Below are 19,716 nucleotides of genomic sequence, written 5' to 3' on the forward strand. Positions count from 1 at the left end.
CCCCTAGACCACCATCGACGACCAGCATCGTGCCAACAGCAGCAGAAGAACAACTAGCAAAAGAGCGCGTGTAAGCGATACCCCGGGAGCAAGAATCACTTCTGTTTTACTAATTAATCACACAACACTAATTATATCACCATATTTTTTCCCCCTCTTTCTGTCTCTTCCCAATTTGCAATCTTCATCAACGGCCTCGTCATCGTTGTCAACTTTCAACTTTTAGCAACCTACCGGCAGCATTCGACGATATCGCTGATGATAGCACAAATATCGGTCATCCACGCCGTACATGATGTACTGTTGTTAATTTAATTTACTCCACCGTTGGCTTTCGTGTCATCCGCCGTATTGTCCGTGTTCGTCAGCAGCCGTCGTTGACCCGCGCGTGCCCCGTTGAGAACAAAGCGAAAAGATAAATAACGAATAATTAACGAGGGCCAGTTTAAGGTTATGCAATATCGGAGGAACGTTCTCCCGGTTGGATGAGCTTCTGTACTACAGCCTCAGCCCTATCGACACCAGCTAGGAGGAGGACGACGACGACGACGACGACGCCGTCAATGAGAGCCAGGAAAAAAGTGCAGATTGCTAGCTGCCGTCGGTGCTGCTCCAAACAAACCTTTAGCTGCGAGCCAAAGTGAAGAAGCTCGTGAAGTGGCTCGACAGCCCCCAAGTGGTAGAGCGGTCGCTGCGCGCTTGTGTCAATATTATATCACCCCCTCCCAGTGAACACTTCGCTAGCCGAGAGAGAGCAGAGCCGAGCGCGCGCGCGCAAGTGGCAACCTAGCAGAAGAGAGCCCCAACCTCTGAGCGCCGCCAGCGAGCGAGCGTGTTGATGTTTAGCATTAATTTATTTGGTTTTTAGTTGCCTTTTTGTCTTGTTGCCTATCGGAGGCAGCGTGACGACGAGCTACGCGATCGTGCGATTCACACTTTTTCTTGCAAGGCGCGAGTTGGCGACCGATTTTTTTTTTCTTATTTCCCGTGCGGTTTGTTTACGTTCCGTCCCAGGAGCAACGACGTGAGAAGAGGAGCAAAGTGTGTTTATGCTACCTGTTGGGTTTGATAGTGTTTCCCTAGTTCGATTCATGATTGATAGTGATACCAAGTGAGAATAAGAAGAAGCATATTTTGTTGTTGTTGGAATTATTAAGTGGAGTTTGTTAGTGTGAAGAAGTTCGAAGAAGCGCATATCGAAGATGCAGCACCATCCCGGTTCCTGGTATATACCGTGGGGTGTCCCGGGGATGGGCCTCCAGAAGATGTTGGCGGTTCCGTTCAATCCGGCTACGGCCGGTTACCATCAGCCTCAGATTGCGGCAGCAGCGGTTCAACCGCCGCCGCAGGTTCAGACCGCCGGTCAACAGCAGGTCAGCCAACAGGCTGCATCCTACCATCATCAGCACCAGCTGCATCAGCATCATCCGGCTGCGGCCCTACACAATCCGGCTGCGGCAGTCGCAGCCGCTGCTGCCATGCAGCATCAATCGTTGCATTCGGCGGCTGCTGCCGCCATGTTTACTCCGTTGAATCTGCGTAGCTTTATGGCCCACCATCCGGCGGCCCATCTGAACCTCGGTCAGCAACCGATTGCGGCCGCTCAGCAACCACAGCATACGTCCTCGTCGATCCCCGGTTCGCCCCAGACGCAGTCACAGCAGTTGACCGCGCTCGGTTTGAATGGGGCCATTGGGGCCATGGTGCCAATGCGGCAACAGCAACCGACACAACAGCAGTCGGGAATGCCACAGCAACAGCAGCAGCAACAGCAGCTGAAGACGCCCACCAACATGTCGACCAATACGCTCATCATGCCGATGAGAAAGGTAAGTGTCGATGACAAACTGTTAGGTAGTACCTACTTCTGTTTGCTATTTTTTTTTTTTGGCACTTTCGCCTTGTGCAGGTGAGAGCGCTGATTGCGGTTAGGCCGCACTAATGGCACTTGTGGGGCACATGTCGGATTTTTGCCGGATGGCAAGTGATGATCCGTTTAATTTAAATCGGTTTTATGCCAGATGACAACGGTTTTCTGTCGCGTTTGGTAGCTTGATTGCTTTATTGCTTCCTATTGGGGAGAGGGTGTTTGCTGTTATGGAGCCTAATGAATTAAATCCTCTTCAGTTTTTGATTAATTGGACTTGTTATGAGTGATATTTGATGAGAGGTTTTGTAAGAGGAAAATATTATTGATGAATACGCTAGGTGACAACTCTTGATCGTTATGGTGTTTTTTTTAGATGATTTTGGTTATTTGAAATGTATTTTGCTGTTGCACCGATCTCATGGTGGCCAGGCAATAATCGATCTTAGTGAATCGATTTTTTTTTAAATAATCGATTCACCGATTTAATCAATCATTTTGAATCGATCTTTTTGAATCGATTCATTTTTCAAAATGGCAGAAAAATGTTTCAACTATAACGGATCATAGGAAAGTATGTGCAGATTAACACCACGATCATTCCTACGTTAATATTACGTTACATAAGCTATCTTGTTATGAAATTTAATTATAATAGTCATTTAGTGTGATGATTGATATCATTTAGAAATAAATTGTGTAGTACGTACGCAGTAAAAGTTGTGAGTTCAACATACATATTTTGATTTCATTTGACACGTGAAAGTTTTTGCTCAGGATAATTGATTAGGTGAATGATGCAACAGGTTATAATATTCGTTTTATTGGTATTAAATGACCGATTCAAAAAACGAAAGATTAACATATGAAACAAAACGATTAGATGGTCGGAGTGTAAAAGCAGGTAATTACAGAAAATACTTAATTCATATATCCCAAAACTCATCCGAGAGGGATCTCAAGAAAGCTAATTGAGCCATGCGTTTTGCATTGAGCCGATATCGATTCTGTGTGGTTCCACTAGTTTTAGAGAATAGCCTCTCTGATGGAACACTTGCCACCATTCTTGATAAATAGTCTCTAGCAATGGGGCAATATTCACTACGAATTTTCTTCCATGCTTGAAAAGAATCGACAGAACGTGAGAAAACAGGCTGATGCAAGAAATGTTGTAATTCTGCCGATGACAGTTCTGAAGCATAGCAGAGGACTGATGAACCTGATATATGACATAAGAAGTAAATGTTACAGGTCCTATGTCTGGACCACTCGTCTGTCGACGCTTAGGTTAATGGAATGGCTAAAGGTGTATAAGAGCTACCTTATGTTAGACGAAAATCTTTCATAAGTCGCACTTATGAAATTCATATGTGTCGTTCATAAGTCGAGCCTTATGAAATTCTTAAGTATATTTGCCTCAGTTTAGAACTGCTCAGACACAATTTTAACTACCCGAGCCTGAGCTGAAGCCTCCAGGTACAGTGTCTTGAAACGGGGATCAAGGAGCATTGTAATAGCAAATGTATCCACCAGCTCAACGTACATGTTCAATGCAAGTGATGTACAAAGGTGAAGACAAAAAAAACAGCAAAAATTGCAAATGCAAACGCACTCAAATTTTTTTTTGATCGATACAAAAATCGAATGAGAAGGATCGATCCAGTCGATTTTTGTCGAACCAAAAGAATCGTTCTTTTGTGTTTCGATCCTAAATCGCCCATTGCTAGGCCAGTGAACCGGTAGAACCGGGAATTTTAATAGAATCCTTAAAATGTATTTTTTAGATGGACATATATTAATTGAATTCTAAATAAATTTTTCCAAAAATTAGGTCTAAAGTAAAAAAAATTGCAATATCCCAGAGTTTTGATAACTTGTCAAGCCCAAGTTCGTGATTATTTCCTAAAACTATGCATATAAGAATCCAATGCAGTTTCTAAATCTTAGACACGTAATTTGTTGACAACTTTTCCAATCTCCGAATGATTCTTGATGTTCAGAATATTCTGGAACGTTACTGAGATTTTTATTTGATTTCCAAAAAATTCCCTCTGAGGGCTTTCTTTGAAGCCCTCTCGGAAATCTCTTAAAATTTCATCAATTCTTATGAATTCTCTTCGCTTGAAATTTTGAACAGAATTTCTTTAATTATATTCAGTATTAGATTCTCTAGGAATTATTATGGATATTCCTTCTGAGCTCTCTTCAGAATTCTCTTTCATTGCTAGATTGATTCATTGATTAACATTTAAGAGATTTGCTAGATGAAACATATCTTCCGTTCAGAATCATAAGGGTTTAACTGTGATGATCGATTCTCTTCATCGATTTTCTTTTTGCCAATATTACTACAGTTAAGTGAACCAAGTGAATGACATTTTTCCAATACAATACTATAAAGGACTGCATTAGCTAGCAAAAGCAACATAAAACGCACCGAGACACCGACCAACCGAGTTTTTTATCGAAATAGAAAATCGATGAAGCAAATCAATCATCATTAGGCCCTTACTATTCTGAACGCTATATATCACCATTAAGTTTGCCGTCACTTAGAATTTTCCTCCAAATTACCTTGTAATGCTTCCTGAAATTAACTGCTTCACAGTTTCTTTAGAATTGCCACGAATTCTGCGCATGATATCAATAATAGTCTCTTTAGAACTACCTTGTAATTCACCTTTAGTTTTCCTTATAGTTCTCCTGAAATGCTTTTCAAAATTACCAGGAACTTCTAGTCAAATATCTAAGCAATTTTCCTCATAATTCATTTTGAACTATCTTCAGAGCAAGAGAAAGAATTGTGGAAGAACGAAATTCTCCTCAAAACTCATTTTGCTCTCTTAGCAATTTTTCAAAGTTTTTGGTTTAAATCCAAGACTAATGATTTTATTTTTAATCTTAGATGAACAGATGTACTGCAATCGGCAATATAAAAAAATGAGTATGTAAATTTGAATGTTTTGTCCCAATGGAGTACCCAGTTAACCGGGAAATCGGAAAAAGTGGGGAAATAGAAGTCACCGGTAAAAACCCGTGAATTTCGATGGCAGAACGGTAAATCAGATACTTCGTCCTCTCTTAAAAAAAATAGGACTTTGGACTTTGAAATCATGTCAAGACCTTTGGACTGGACTAGATTTTCAGAATACAGTCACTATGAAGAGTTATTTAGATAATTTTATATATTTGTTTCCTAGGATTTTTGAGGATATGTTAGAATATTTTTCTTCTTCTTCTTCTGCTTCACATTTAAAGGTTTAATGCTTATCGCATATTAGCTTTTTGATTTATCTCAACTAAGTGTTCTAGATGCACTTCCACAGTTATTGATTGAGAGCTTTCGATGCCTGTACCATTTTTGTGTTAGTATAATTGTGTGGCAAGTACAATCATACTCTATGCCCAGGGAAGTCGATAAATTTCCAACCCGAAAAATTCCCATGCCCCTTTACCGACTGAGCAAAGTGAGGTCCGGTGATGTTAGAATGTATTTCAGATTAAATCTTAACAAAACTTTGTAGTAAATCTTTAAGGGATTCTAAGGGAAATGCTTGAAATCATTCCAATAAAAACCTGTTAAAAGTTTGTGTTTTTCAAATTAAAACAAAGACTAATTTTGAAGTCTTCGAACGTAAGTCTTTGAAATTCAAGATGCAAGAAAAATGCTGCTGTCTTAGCAATGACCCATTTAATATTGGTTTAGCTAATGGTGGTGCCTAGGGTACCTGGCGTCCGCCAGAATGATCCAGGCTCTCTCCAGATTTTTTTTTTTTGGGACTCTAATACCGACAATTTAAATTATATCATACTTAAAAAATACTGGAGGTGACCTAGATTATTCTGGAGGGGACCAGACACGCTAGGCACCCCCTAGCTAAAGAGCTATGGCAATCCAAATTAACCTAGTGATCCCTTCGGCTTTCGGTTGTATGCTTAATTGAAAATTCTGGGAAAACGGGAAAATATCGGAAAATTGCTAACTGATTCACTTGTCACTATTAATTATGGCTTACATGTTCCTATTATGGTGAGTTCCAATTATGGTGTATGGGAATCTATGGACCGAGTTCTCATATGTTATTTCAAAGATCCCTTTTGTTATAGAATTTCTACATACTTAGTTTTGTTTTCGGCAGCTCAATTTTTCGCCGAGATGTGCACAGCCAAGTGCTCGGCATTAAATTTTACTGAGATCTCAGCAAACATTACGTTTGTTTGCTGAGATTCAGCAAATCATTTTCCGAGACTTAGCAACCAAACTTTACTTTATGTTGAGATCTCTTGTCGAAATATGTTTGCCGAGAGCTCGGCTGTGCAAATCTCGGCAAATATTGCCGAAATTCAGCCAAAATAATCAAGTGAGTATGTCCAATCTATCACTACATAACATTCGGTCCAATCACCGATTTGGACCTACAGCGCTCGGCCTAGTACCCTTTGAATAATTTACATGATACGTAAATTAAAAAAAGGGACTTTTAAAAAATTGTCAGGTATCAGCTCGCCATAAAACTTAAAAATACCAATCAAATATTAGCTATTCAGTTTCTCAGCTAATGTTTTCGGTGCTTACCTGAAGTGATTGCAACTGCCCAAAGGATTTCTGAACTTCAATAATGTTCTCTAGACTTTCTTGAATTTATCAAAGCTGTTAAAAAATTCCTACTATTTTCCTGAACTTAAATGAACCACTTTAAAGTCCTTTGATCCACCCTGAAGATCCCGAAATTTTCCTGAAGCTTTCGATACTCACTTGAAAGTCATGAATCTTCCCTTAAAATATCTAAACTCTCCTGAAGGTCCCTAAATTTCCATAAAGCCCACCCACATTAAATCTGGATCTGAAGCTCTACTACCTCGTCTAATCTACTGTCAAATTTACGTCAACGCAACGCAAACGGATCGAATGTGGAACGTAAACCACAAATTTCCTGAAATTTTTGGAACATTCCGAAAATTTACGGAATATTCCATAATCTCTCGGAACGACTTGAATGTTCGTGCAATTCATTAATGGAACTACTCTGAAGTTCTCTGATCTTTGGAACATCTCCGTAAATAATGAAACTGAATGTTGCTGAATGTTTCGGGAATTCCCAGAAATTTTTGGAACGTCCGTAAAATGCGGGCAATTTCCTTGAAGAAAAAAGATCTACCCTGAGATTGTTTGATATTATCTTATGTTCTCGAAGTTACCCTGAACTTAAGTTAACGTAATTTTCCTGAAGTTCTTGGTACTACTGAAGTTAATGGAACTGTCCTATACATCTTCAAACTTCTCTGAAAACCACTGGACTTATGCAAAGTTCCCAAAATCTGTCTAAAATTTTGTAAAATTTCCTGAAGTTCTCTGGACTTCCCTGGAATTTCTGGTACTTCTTCATGCTTCTCAAAATTTTGCTAACTTTCATTGTGCCATGCTTGGCATGCACAGTTGTACACAGCAACTGCTCATTTGTTAATAACTTTTCACTCAGTTGTTGAAATTTAGTTTTCTTTAAAGCAATTGTTAGATTAGGATCATAGTTTACTGTAGACATGCAAAGAGTAGGTAAATCTTATCATTTGAATCAACACCAATGAATGTTTACAGTTTAAGTCCGAGATGTGCAGCGAGCATTTCTCACTTCATTCTTGCAACACAAAATCAATTACAGTTTATTCTTCTTCTTCTTCTTCGCATTTCAAGCTTATTGCATATCGCATATTAGCTTATTGCGTGCTCTCAACTTAGTGTTCTAGATGCACTTCCACAGTTATTAATTGACAGCTTTCGATGCCTGTACCAATTTTGCATTAGTATAATTGTGTGGCAGGTACAATCATACTCTATGCTCAGGGAAGTCGAGAAAAATTCCTAGACCGAACCGGGAATCGAACCCAGCCACCTCCAGCATGGTCTTATTTTGTAGCTGCGCCTCTACCGACTGAGCTAAGGGAGGCCCCAGTTTAATACTATAATTAAAATCTCCTTTTTTTACATACCTATAAAAATCTTAAACTCTATTCTATCGACTGCTTTAAAGAGAACTATGTTTCGTCAACTCTGTGCAAAGTTATTAGCAAATGAGCAGTTCGTGAGCAAAACTGTGTATGCCAAGCATGCATTGTGCTAACCTGAATTCATCCTAAAAATCTTTAAAATTTGCTAGAAAGTATGACGCTATTTTGTTTGTCCTTAAGATTTCTAGGCTGAGCTTATCTGAGGTTCTTGGAATTTATTTAAAGTTTCCAAAAATTTTTCCTCCAGTTTTCTGAACTTTTCTCGATCTTTCTGAACTTCTCTGGATATCCCTGAAGTGCCAAAAACTTCTTAAAAGTTTCAGCAAGCCCTGTAGCTGAAGGAACCGACTTAAATTGCACAGAAATTTTCTTACAATCCCTCGAAACATCTTTCAAGTTCCTAATTTTATTTTTGTGGATTACCCTGAAGTTCTTGAAACTTCCATGGAGTTCTCCCTACTGTTCTGAAATTAATTAAACTGCCCAAACATCTCTAAACTTACCCACTAGGGTGGGTCAACTTTACAACCCCCGGCTCCGCACTGCTGGTCTGTATTGAGCTCCCCAACATCTGTGCTAAATTTGAGCAAGGTTGGTTATAATATGGATTTGCGGGAGAACTCTATAGTTTGTATTAGAAAATTTAAGGGAATTGGAATACAAGAATTCATTTGTTTGTAAACAAACCTAAAATTTTGACCAAAACTTAGTCTTAGATTGGGAAAACTATGCCAAACAACTTTGTCGAAGATCTCAAATCCATTCGACTTATGTGCAAACAGTTATTATATTTATACTGCACTACACATACTCACTGCGCATACTTTCGATGCGCATTGAGGTCTCCAACAACTGTGCAAAATGTGAGCAAAGTTTGATATGATCTGGATTGGCGGGTGGATTTTAAGTTTTATATGGGCAAATGTATGGAAAATGATACGAAGCTATTCGTTTGCTTGTCAAAAATTGCTTAATTTTAACCATATCTCGACCGATTCGGAATACTATGCAGAACAACTTTGTCCAAGACTACAAATTGATTCGACTTCTATTTAAAAAGTTATTAAACTTTTACATTGACCATATGCTTCACTGATACCAACAGCTCATAAACCGCCTGTAGGTAGGTGCTTAGCAGTAGGCCTTTAGTAAAATAATAATAATAATTGTTTTCTCAGAAGTTAAAACGATTAGTGGTCTTGCTCAAAGTTGTTCTGCATAGTATTCTGAATCTGAATTCGAGGTATGGTTAAAATCGAGCAATTTTTTTTGTATAGGAAATGAATAGGTTCGTGTAATTTTCCAAACATTTTCCCATACAACATTTAAAATCCAGATCATAACCATATTCGCTCAAATTTTCCACAGTTGTTGGGGACATCGAAAGAGCAGTGGGGAGCACAGGGTTGTGATCCACCATATAAACTTGACCCACCCTAATGTATATATGAGCTTATAGGTACACTCGGATCACTTCGCCTAAAATAAAAGGTTAGTAACGATTTGCACAGGAGTTGAATCGACAAAGTTGTTCTGCATCTAAGTCTCAGGTTTGGTCAAAATTGAGCAAATTTTAAATTTTTGACAGACAACTGAAGACTTTTGTTCCGTTTCCCATACAACATTTCAAGTTCTCCCGATCGTAACCAAATTCATTCAAATTTGGCACATTTATTGGGGTCCTCAGTACAGGTCGAAGAGCCGTGGGCAGCAGGGGGTTGTGATCCGGCATGCAAACTTAACTTACTCTATTCTCCATGTTTTTTTGCAGTTCCGTGAATTTCTCGGAACTGTTGTGAAGGTTCCGACAATTCTCTTTAGGGGCTGCTCATAAACTACGTAGACACTTTAGGTGGGGAGGAGGTTGGCGAGTGTCTACGGTCCATACAAACCTTAAAAAATGTGTATAGATGATTGTCTGCGCAGGGGGAGGAGGAGTTTGAAACCTCTCAAAGTCGACCTACGTAGTCTATGAACAGCCCCTTAGTTCTGTCCTGCTGTTCTCTAGACTATCGTATCCTGAATTTTATCGATCTGCTCTAAAAAAACTACTCGAAATTTCCCTGAAGTTTCTGATGATCATGGAACTGGTCTGAATTCTCAGAACTGTGCGAAGGTACGTAACTTCTCGTATGAAGTTAAAACTCAATTGCAGTTTCAGCAGTTTCAGTACAGTTCGTGCAATATTCCTGAAGTTAATGGTCCTGCCCTGAAGCTCTTTAATATTCTCTGAAATTCTCGGAATTTTCCTGAAATCCATCGAACTGCCCTGAACCTATCGAAACTACCCATAAAGATTTTCAAATTTCCATGTTGTTCTAGACATTCTTGAAGTTTTTGGAACTGCTCTTAAGTTTTCGGAACTTGCTCTAAACTCGTGGAGTTTCCATGAAATTCTCAGTACATTTTGATAACTAGAAGACGAACCAGCCCAGTGCTGAAAGTCTCCTTAATAAAAATATAAAAAAAAAATCTTGAAAGCCTTGCAGGCAATTTGTCTACTGTTGATGGAGCCAGCATATAGTTTAAAGATTTGTCCACAAGTTCACAGGACTTCATTAAAGTTCCCGCAATTTTCATGAAGATTGTGACACTCCCAACTTCATAGAATATTTTTGGCTTTGTTCTTGTAACATCTGTAAATCTCCTGCATTTTTTCCGAAGTTAATCGAACGGACCTGAAGTTCTCCAAATTTTTCTGAAGTTTTTGAAACTTCTCTCAAGTTTCCTCAATTTTTCGGATATTTATGGAACTGCACTGAAGTTCTCGGAACTTTCCCAAAGCACTCTGGACTGTCTTAATGATCTTTAAACCCTTTACCTGTAGTTTTCTCAGGTTTTTGAAGTTCTTGTAGAGTTTCTGAAATTTTCTTGAAATTAATGAAACTGTCGCGAAATTTTCTGGTCTTGAGCTAAATTCACGACATTTTCCGGAAATTCACGGAACTGCACTGTTGTTCTCGCAACATACTCTTAAAGATATTTAAACTTCTTCAAAGTTCTGAACTTTCCTGTAGTTCCTGAGTGTTTCGGATATTCCTCAAAGTTCTGGGAACATCCCTGAAGTTTGTGGAATTAATCTATAGAGCTCTAAACATCCCGATTTATTCTGGAGTCTACTGAATTTCTCAGAGCTTCTTTTAAATTCCTGTAATTTTCCCTAAATTAATGAAACTATACTGAAGTTCTCTGAAATGTTCCACGTAATCAATACGTATATAAATCGACCAACAAAATTTTATACATTCATTCGCTAAAATACATTTAAATGTTTGGATTATGTTTTCTCATTTAATGTTAGCATGCTAGATAATCACATTGCTCAACCTAAATTCTCATTAATGGATTATATTGACCAGCAAATGCCGTTTATTCCCGGAATTTTGGAATTTTCCCCCCTCCCCCTTATATGCATTTGAATTAACCATATTACCAAATGCGATTAAGTTGGGTTAAATGGGTCATTAATACGTAGAATTTTTCCTGGATTGTGTTCTGCATCCAAAATCTTGTTACATTTCTCTATGTTTAAGCAACCTTCATAATTCGCTCAGAACTCGTTACAGGATTTCTATGTAATCTTCTCAAGAATTTTCTTAGAATCATTCCTCTTTACCAAGTTCTTTTTATAATTCTCCTTAAAATAAACAAGAGATTTTGTCTATGATATTCCTATGTAATTTTCTTTATAACAATCCCAAAAGCCTGCAGAACACTTCCAAAAATGCTCAAGTCCACCAAACATTATCTTCGAATTTTTCATGATTCTTCAAAGAATTTGCCGAAGCTTCCTTTCATGATTCCACATAAAACATTAATTCTCCTTGGAATTCCCATGCAATTCACCTCTGAAGTGTCTTAAAATTCTGTTCAGAATTATTTTGGAGTTCTTCTCTGAATTTTTCTGAAAATTTACTTAGAATTATACTCTCAATTTTCTAGAAAATCTCCTCCGAAAGCGTTTAGAATTAACCTCCAAATTTCTTTGAAACTTTTCTCACAATTTGTTGGAAATTATAACCCAAAAATTATTTTCCCGTGGTATTCCTGTCGGAATTCTCTTTAAAATTTACTTGGAACTATCCTGAAATTGTTCATGGATTTTTCTCCAGAATTATTTATTTGACAATTCATTTGGAATTCAACTCTCAAAGCAGTAGAAAATTTTCTCCGAAAGCATTCCTGTCGGAATTCTCTTCAGAATCCATTGAGAATTATCCTTAAAATTTCCGTGGATTTCTCTCCAGAATTATTTGGCAACTATCCTCAGAATTCAACAGCATCAAAGCTCTTCTGGGAATGCTATTGGAACTCTCATTACAGCTCTCCTCAAATTATTCACAGGCCTTATATGGAATATTAATTGGTATTGGATCTGTGAACGGCCCCGGAGCAGTGCTGCATACCTCTCATGCCAAAGTCACGAGTTCAATTCCCATCCCCGGACAAGTCACGAATGACCCTAGAATGTTATTTCTTCTTCGTCGCATTACAAGTTTCTTATCTCAGAACTTCTAGTCTCTAGTCTCTAGTTTCTTATCTCAGAACTTCTAGTCTTAATCAAATTTCATACTAGAGATCAACGATTAGAAGATGAGGAATCACATAGAAGACTTACTCATTTGTTTCATGATCATCGTCGATGGAATCCAACCTTATTCATTATCAACAAGACATAAAAGGGGTAGCTAGGACTAAGATATGGGGCCTCCCTTAGCTCAGTCGGTAAAGGCGTAGCTACAAAGCAAGACCATGCTGGAGGTGGCTGGGTTCAATTCCCGGTCCGGTCTAGGAATATTTCGGGTTGGAAAATTTCTCGACTTCCCTGGGCATAGAAGTATGATTGGACTTGCCACGCAATTATACCAATGCAAAAATGGTACAGGCATCGAAAGCTCTCAATTAATAACTGTGGAAGTGCATCTAGAACACTAAGTTGAGAGCACGCAATAAGCTAATATGCGATATGCAATAAGCTTGAAATGCGAAGAAGAAGAAGAAGAAGAAGAAGAACTGATATATGTCACTTTGATAACTGTAAAAACTTGTCACCCTACTTTGTAAGTAGTCAAGACTAGGATTCGATGGTACAGATCTTACACCGAAGCTCACCAGGTACAGGTCAGTGAAACAGTAAGGTTGTAAATAGTCAGCCACAGCAAGCATCTACTTGTTGCAAAAGATTGAATATCAATACGATTATTTTGCAACTTGAATCGGCTGTGAATTCAGTTTCCACCATTAGGTAACCACTCCGAGATATGGAAACGCTTCTTGCACCTGACGTGTGCGTAGGGCGTTTCATGTAATAGCCACACTGCAGCAGCGCGGCTACTAGAATCAAGATGACTCGATTTCAACAGCCACACTGCTCTTTCGCTATCACTCACGTTGGCTAGCTGGTTGGTTGGTTGGTTGACTGCTGATGCTGCGCGCGATCCGTGACTCTCGGCTCAGCGAGAGATACCTAGATGTATCCATTACATACTCGCATCCCACACCATAGTGCAGTCAGCCATCCGTGCCGCTCGAAAAAAAAAAAGCACACTCACACAAAGTCTTACAACAGCTAGTGTAGCTGATGCTCGATATTCACCACCCATTGCCACCCTGGGCCCCGGCACTGACGATGATGATGATGACGATAATCTTGGCGCAAACGTTGCGCCAGGAACTCACTCAGCTGAAATGATTTGATGTGACGCTTGGTGTCGTTCCCTTTCCCCGTTACCTTTGGCTGTGAGTTGTGTGATAATTACGACCACATCTTTCCTCAGAATGGTTCAGAATTCACAACCGATGTTTGCCTTCCCTCATCTAATCCGACCGGTCTAGGGCTAGCGAGTACCACGGATTCTAGCCCGTTCCGACACAATAGAAGAGACGTCGCAGTTGTTGCCGATGTCGTCGTCGCGGACCTATTTTTATCCCGACAGCAGCAGCGTCTGCCAATCCCATGTTTGAGCGCGACCAACCGACAGACAGCCAGACAAAAAAAGTCGAGGAAAAATTTGAAAGCGAAATACGAGAAAATGTGAAGTTTATTCTGGTTTGGATTTCATGCCGGCATAAGCACGCAGATTAGCCGGTATCCGTCCCGCCGTTTTTGCTCCCGTTCACACGCTCACATACGGCTCGGGCGACCTGCCTCGACGTCGCACAAGAGGATTGACTGAGGATTCTTTTTTTTTTTTTTTTGGTACGAGATGCGCAGCTGTAGATGACAAAAATAATCAGTCCCTGCGATCGGAATATCAATTGCCGGGGGCAATGGTATAGTGGTGCGTGCCATTTGTGCCATCACGTGTAGAGTAGGTTGGGGGCGACTCAAATATGACGTCCACTCTTGAGGAGGGGGTTCTACGACATTTGTGACATTACGTGTAATAGGTGTGGGAAAAAACGAAAATCTAGTGGACGTCATGTTTGAACCACCCCTAGAAGTAGGATTCCCGCTTGAAACATACTTGACCGTCGTCGTTGTCGGCTTGGAAGGTCTTTGCAGCTACAAACTGACGTAGGGTAGCAGTTGTTCACTTTTGTGTACTGATCCGCGATTGTTGGATTAGTGCTCTGAAGTTGACGTGGGGATCAGTATGAAAATCCAAACAGAGGTCCCGGCATTGCTGAGGATTTACCATGTAGATATTATGAGGATTAGTCAGAACGCGGAAACTTACTGACGATGGAACATTTGAGGTCTGTAAAGGTCATAGGGTGTTAAATGGAGTATAAAGTAGGCATCAGCTTTCAGTTTCTTCCTTTTAATTGTTATGAATTCAGAACCAAATACTTATCTTAAAACCCTGTTATTGCCTTATCATTAAAAAGTGATGAAATAGAGTTGTTAGCGGAATAATTAGATACACTGGCAAAAAGAGATGATCGCCGACTCGCTCATGTACCGACGATGTGTTTGAAACAGTTCTGTTGATTTTTACCGCACTCAAGTTTTATCTGAAGGAAGGCATCCAGTCGTAGGTTTGGAAATTGTTACCTTTACCACGGTATGTGCTCCTGTCATCGTTGACTTGACGATCTCGATGGACACGGGTTAGGTAGGTGCTGCTACTGTACTTTTCGACCAATGACAGTAATTGATGGTATGCTCCCATAAGTGCGGTAAAAATCGATAGAACTGTTTCAAACACATCGTCGGTACATGAGCGAGTCGACGATAATCTCTTTTTGCCAGTGGTGGCGGGAGGGAATACCCCTCACCATCCCTCTCCAACGGGGGAGTTTGGTAAAGAGAGATGATCAAACCGATTTGTACCTTCCTAAAGTTGTCTAGCTCGCTTTCTACTCTCTACATGCAATTTTCACACGGCCGTACTCTAACGGGAACTATCAATTCTATACTTCATCTCCTCATCTATCGTATAAAAATTACAACTTTAGTCTGTTATTTGAAATTAGCATCTTCAACTATGAACATTTCATGCTAAAAGCTTGAGCGTTAGGCCAAAGAATTAAGATGCAAAAAATAAATGAAGATTTTGGATTGAGATTTAGAATGACATCAGGAAAATCGGGATACCCAGGAAACAAAAGTGGATTTGAAAAGTAACTGGGAAAACTGATAAAAACCCTGAAATTCGACGGGAGAATCGGAAAAAATCAATATGCGGTAAAATTGTTAGGTCATAGTTTCTAAATCAATTAATGAAACAAAGCTAGTATTTGCTTAAAATAAAACATGTTCTTTTTTATGATTTTTAATCAACATAACCCTGATTTTTTTCAGAATTCCCATTATATTAATCCCAGATTTAACTTAGAATTTTGCTTGGGATTTTGCTTAGTTTACCAGAAATTCTTCTCATACCATTCTTTGAATTCTCCTCAGCAATCGCTTGGAATTGTCATGTTAGTTAACTTGAAATTTTTATATGAATTTCATATACATTATTTTCCATATATTATTGGAATTAACCTCAGAATACCGTTCATTCCGAACGTTTTTTTAATACCCTTGATGCTTTCTTTTGAATCTTCCTCAGTATTCCTTAATATTGGTCAACTGGTGGTCAACGTTAATGGTAATATTGGTTATATATTTATAATTTTTATCAAATTTTCTTCAGAATTTCTTAGGATACTCACTAAAATTAACCTGATGTTCTGCTCAACATGAGCAATAGACTGATGCAAAATTTGACTTTTTCGCTCCACAGTGCTTAAATGGTTTCAAATCGGGTCCTGATTAGCCTCCCATAGTTACAACTCATTTGGTTAGAAACAGACTTCGCACAAGCCATTTGAAGTTTACATGTACATTACTATGGGAAATCTCATTTTTTTTTGGACATTGCCTTCTTGTCTTTTTCGATATTGAGCTGCGAAACACCCAGGTAACAAATTGATGCTTAACAAGTGTTCTTTCAACGATTTTAATTCAGTCTTAGTTTGAATAATTGTTGTACATATACCACTTTAGCCTTTGTTCAGCTTTTAAACATCTAAATCTGGTGATTTTAATCAGCCCAAAGCTTAACAGGAATATAAATTATAAGCTTTTCAAGGCACTAACCAACAGTCTTTTCCTACCCTTGTTCAGCCTTCTTGCTTTATAAAAAAAAAATGTGGAGGACCGCTTCATATCTTATACCTTTTATGAGACTGCTTTCGAATGTTGCCGACTAATTGGATTTACATATTTATATTGTTATTATATGTCTAAAAATTACCTTTAATTTCGGGATTCGAACCGGCAGTCGCTGATTCACAGGCGTCAACTATACCCACTCGACCACATAAGCATATTTGTGGGGAAAGGTATGATCATTAACTTGAAGCGCGTCAAAATTAAGTTGAATAAAAGCAACCGGAAGAGTATTATACAGCTATGCAGAATTTTAAACAATAAATTGTGACAGTAAAACATTCCTCTCATTTCAAGTGCAGTTAACACAATGTGGACACAAGTGCGCGATGTATTTCGATGCTATTTTAGTGCTATAATTGAATTATATTTTTGAAATGCGGTATGAAAATTAAGTGCAATATAAAGTGGTGAACAGACAAAACACAGAAAAACAAATGTTAATACTTCCGACGTCGTGGCAGTCCACTTCTAGGTGGAGCTATTCTTAAAAATCTCCTCCATATTGTCCCTACTGCTGGTGCTGCTTGGGATTAGAAAGGTAGGCAGTGAATTTAGAATAACTAAAATGTCGGAAATGCACCAAGTGACACTGACGACATTTAACAATATTGTGGAATAAATTCATATTATTCTATCAGGCTATCAAAATATTTGAAGCGCATTGCTAGTTTATGGAGTAGCATTAAGCTTAAATAAGTCTTGATCAGTCTTTAGATCAGCTAACTTACTGAGGTTGAATTATGGGGATGCAATTAGCTTCATGCACTACTAATCAACTATATATTCAGCTTTGTGTTAATCAGCTTCGTACACCTTAAATCAACTAATAATCAACTTCTGTTCTTACAATTCAGCTTGAATTGTTACTTGGGCAGTTCGATAGCCATTCTTATAGAAAATTTTCTCAGCTACAACTTTGCTGAAGATCGTTTCTATGTAAAACGAGACAGGAAAAACTTATTAATTATTTGAGATATTGGTAAACTTATGACATGATCAAGCAGCTGCTCTGTAGGCAACACTGTATTTTGCAGTGTGACATAGTAGCTATGATTTTTGTGTCCTATTCAACGCCCCAGAAACACCAATGTTGCCTGCTGAGCAGTTGATTGAGCATGATCATAAAACATCAGCGCATTGAACCATTGATAACTTTCGATCCATGCATTTAATCAAAAAGCGGTTTTCAGCAAAGTTGTAGCTGGGAAAATTTCCTACAAGTACAGTTGAAAGCTTTTGAAGCAGACCGATTTGGTGAATTTTTAGATAGACATGAACAAAAATCTTGGGTTTTACCATAGTAATTCACATACAAACTTCAGATGGTTTGTGCCATCTCAGTTTCTCACCAAATGGGTTCAAATTTTGAGAGGTTAGTCAGGTTTAGATTTGGAATCGTTTAAGTATTGTGGAGCGAAAATTTCAAAGTTTACATCACTCTAATGAGCATTCCCTGCTCATCAAAATCATCAAAGGATTCTCCATGAATTATCTACGAATTCAATTATGAACTTACTCATCTCTCAAGAAATAGCTTGGAATCAATCTCAACATTCTTGGAATTTTCGAACTCTTTAAATTTGCCGCCAGAATATTTTAAGAATCCTTGGACGCATTTCTTTGAAATTATCACTTTAGTTACTCTCCACAAAATTTCACAAATATGTTCGGCATCATATTTTTAAAATTGAATGAATCCTACAAATTCTTCCAATTTCCAAATCCTTTATAAACAATTTTTTCATCGGAGCCAAATAAATCCAGAATGAAGGAAATTTTAATAAATCGCAAATCTCAGTTAAAAAAATGTAAATCAAAATAAGTGCAACAGTTTCAGAATTATGGAAATCTTATATTCATTCCAAAATTGTTATGATTCCTCTTAGCACTGACTGCGAAGTCTTAAAACATTGTCTGGCTCCGTCTTGCAACCTCCAGCTATTTTCCCTAAATCTCACTTGTATTTTTGTGAATAATTCAAAGGCAATTCTGAGGACATTTAGATTTCTTGTAAATGTTCTGGAGATTTCCAAGGGAGTTATCAGAAAAATTCATACGAGAGGAGCTTTTTAAATTAATGCTAAGTAGAACTCCAAAGTGAGAAGATAATTTTTAATCTTACTTAAGCATTATTACTAAGAAAATGTTCTGAGGAGAAATTCAACTAGAAAACGAAGCATAAGGCTACCAGAGACGATTAGAAGAGTTAATGCATGTCTAGGAATATTGAATAGGAATTGTAATAATTGTTGTTGTTTATTAATTTATTTGATAAGGCTCAAACGAATTAACTTTACAGAGCCAAGGATTCTTGGTCACTATACAATACATCTTAAAACTATAGTCAAAAGGTACAACACAATAAACACTTTAGCTCCCGCTATCCAAAAAGCCTCCTCCATCAGAACTGGAGCCGCTTCCAGTGGTTTCATTGTATGGCAGTTACGCCAACGAGCGCTTCCATTGCAGCAATGGACGCAAAACGTGGTCAGCACTCACACACTCATCACGGAACGGTTGCTTTCCAAAGTCGACGACGCATCGACCGAAAGAACTGCTGATGAAGAACAAATGAGGAGGACCACACAATGGTTGCTGTCGAGAAAACAGACGATCGCGTGGCACACATCGCGAGTGGTCTTCTTTTGTCGACAGCCGAGTGAACACTGTGTAATAATTGTTACAGGTGAATTTAAAAAGGCTTCTGAAGATAATTCCAACGGAGTTCTGACTGCCATTTCAGGAGAATTACAAGAATAATTAGATACATCCAAATTAAATTTATGGTTTAAAGTGTGGAACGGTCAAAAATTGGTCGACTCAAATTTTTCGATATTTTTTAAATCGTGCATTTAAAAAACATTAAAACCCCTCATTTGGTAGGTCTGTGCGTACGGAATGTTGCCACTACTTTGTTTTTGCCATTTTCCATTCAGTTGTCAAAATGACGTCAAAGCAAGAGGAACAGCGTATTAAAATTTTGCTGGCGCATGAGGGAAATCCAAATTATTCCCACGCAGATTGATTGCGTCAGAAATTTGATTGCGTTTATAATGTACGCCAATGCGGATTTCAAGCAGCTCCCAGGTCAAGATTTTACACGGCTACCGGAAAAGGAAAGGTTCAAGATAAGTTTAAGCAGAAAAAGTTGTCAAAGTTACCGAAAAAAAATACTTGGTGTGACAGGCGATTTTCACCTGTTGGCAGAAAAGTTAAGTTTTCGTGAAAATTGTCA

At 38.6% G+C, this 19,716-nt stretch overlaps 1 protein-coding gene across 4 annotated transcripts in view; it reads left to right on the forward strand.

Annotated features, from left to right (window-relative positions):
* The window catches only part of LOC135711766 (pseudouridylate synthase RPUSD2-like), a 594,258-nt gene that overhangs the window by 131,338 nt on the left and 443,204 nt on the right, over window positions 1-19,716 (forward strand). For all 4 annotated transcript variants that reach the window (XR_010518505.1, XM_065234728.1, XM_065234730.1 and 1 more), the window contains exon 2: window positions 227-1,829. Coding sequence is in view for 3 of the 4 variants with exons in the window: in XM_065234728.1 (XP_065090800.1) it covers window positions 1,203-1,829 (627 nt within the window). In the remaining variant the exon portion in view is untranslated. The remainder of the gene's footprint in view (window positions 1-226; window positions 1,830-19,716) is intronic.

Source organism: Ochlerotatus camptorhynchus, unplaced genomic scaffold, assembly GCF_037179485.1.
Source record: "Ochlerotatus camptorhynchus isolate MF236.1 unplaced genomic scaffold, CSIRO-AGI_Acam_v1.1 ptg000438l, whole genome shotgun sequence".
NCBI classification, from domain to species: domain Eukaryota; kingdom Metazoa; phylum Arthropoda; class Insecta; order Diptera; family Culicidae; genus Ochlerotatus; species Ochlerotatus camptorhynchus.